Here is a 1116-nt window from a genome sequence, read left to right on the forward strand (position 1 = left end):
ATTCTGGGGCTTCGTTTGACATACTTTGGACATGTTGTAAGGAGAGACAGGTCTTTAGAGAGGGACATCATGCTGGGTAGAGTGGAGGGACAGCGCAGGAGGGGAAGACCCTCTATGAGATGGATTAATTCCATGACTGGGGTAATCGGGATGGGTGTTTCAGAGGCAATGAGATTGGCACAGGATAGAGCAGGGTTTAGGGCTGATGTACATAGGGTCGCTATGAGTCGCAAACGACTCGACAGCACATAACAACAAAACGACGACGACAGATTTTAGGGAGCAAATAAGAAAATGTAGGTTGGGGAATATTCTATTTCGCAATTTTTTAAAAAATGCAATATTGAGCGTATAAAAGTTTGAATTTATACTTTTAAGCATTTTAAGTGTGACCCTTGTCATTACAGCTCAGATTGGTGGAAACCCTGGTTTGCAGGCTATATGGGAAGATGAAAAACAACGACGGAGGAATAGAAATGAAACTTCTCAAATTAGCCAGCCTGAATCACAAGGTATAAACCTCTGCTGATTTTTTAAAACTAAGTAACTTAGTTGAAAAATTAAGACACTTATATTGTACTTTTAATATTACGTTTTATATGTGATTTTTTTCCTATTGCCATTTTATAGCCATTAATCCTTTATCTTTACAACTGTATTCAAAGTATCACTTGTTGACATCTTCATTGTCCTTAGTTTTCACTGTACTCTACATTGTTTTTTTGGTCCACCTACCTTTTTTGTCTCATTTTCATCTTTTTATGCCTTGTGCATTTCCAAATGAGGTAGAGAAAGCTCACAGAAAATCTTGAATCCTAGTTTAGAATTGCTGTGTTTAATTCATTAAGCCCTGAAAGAGTCAGTCATGACACAATGCCCCAGAATGATTTTCTTGATGTCATATAAATTCTCACTTCCGTTAACATGTTCAGCAGTGGAAGGCAGCTGTGCTCACTACTTCACTACCACTATCAGTACACACTATCATGTACACCTCTGAAAAAACTACCTATGTTATTTCTTATTAAACCATGCTATATTAAAAAATAATTTGAGGGTATGTATGTAAATACTATAGATACAACAAAAATCTTTTAAATAATAGTAAAATAAAAG

The 1116-nt window shown here is 36.1% G+C and overlaps 1 protein-coding gene across 1 annotated transcript in view; it reads left to right on the forward strand.

Annotated features, from left to right (window-relative positions):
- REV3L (REV3-like, polymerase (DNA directed), zeta, catalytic subunit) overlaps window positions 1-1116 on the forward strand; it is a 229381-nt gene that overhangs the window by 113577 nt on the left and 114688 nt on the right. Inside the window, exon 7 of the mRNA XM_006879036.1 lies at window positions 408-512. Coding sequence (XP_006879098.1) covers window positions 408-512 — 105 coding nt within the window. The remainder of the gene's footprint in view (window positions 1-407; window positions 513-1116) is intronic.

Source organism: Elephantulus edwardii, unplaced genomic scaffold (assembly GCF_000299155.1).
Source record: "Elephantulus edwardii isolate Elephantulus edwardi_28Jun2011 unplaced genomic scaffold, EleEdw1.0 scaffold00002, whole genome shotgun sequence".
NCBI lineage: Eukaryota > Metazoa > Chordata > Mammalia > Macroscelidea > Macroscelididae > Elephantulus > Elephantulus edwardii.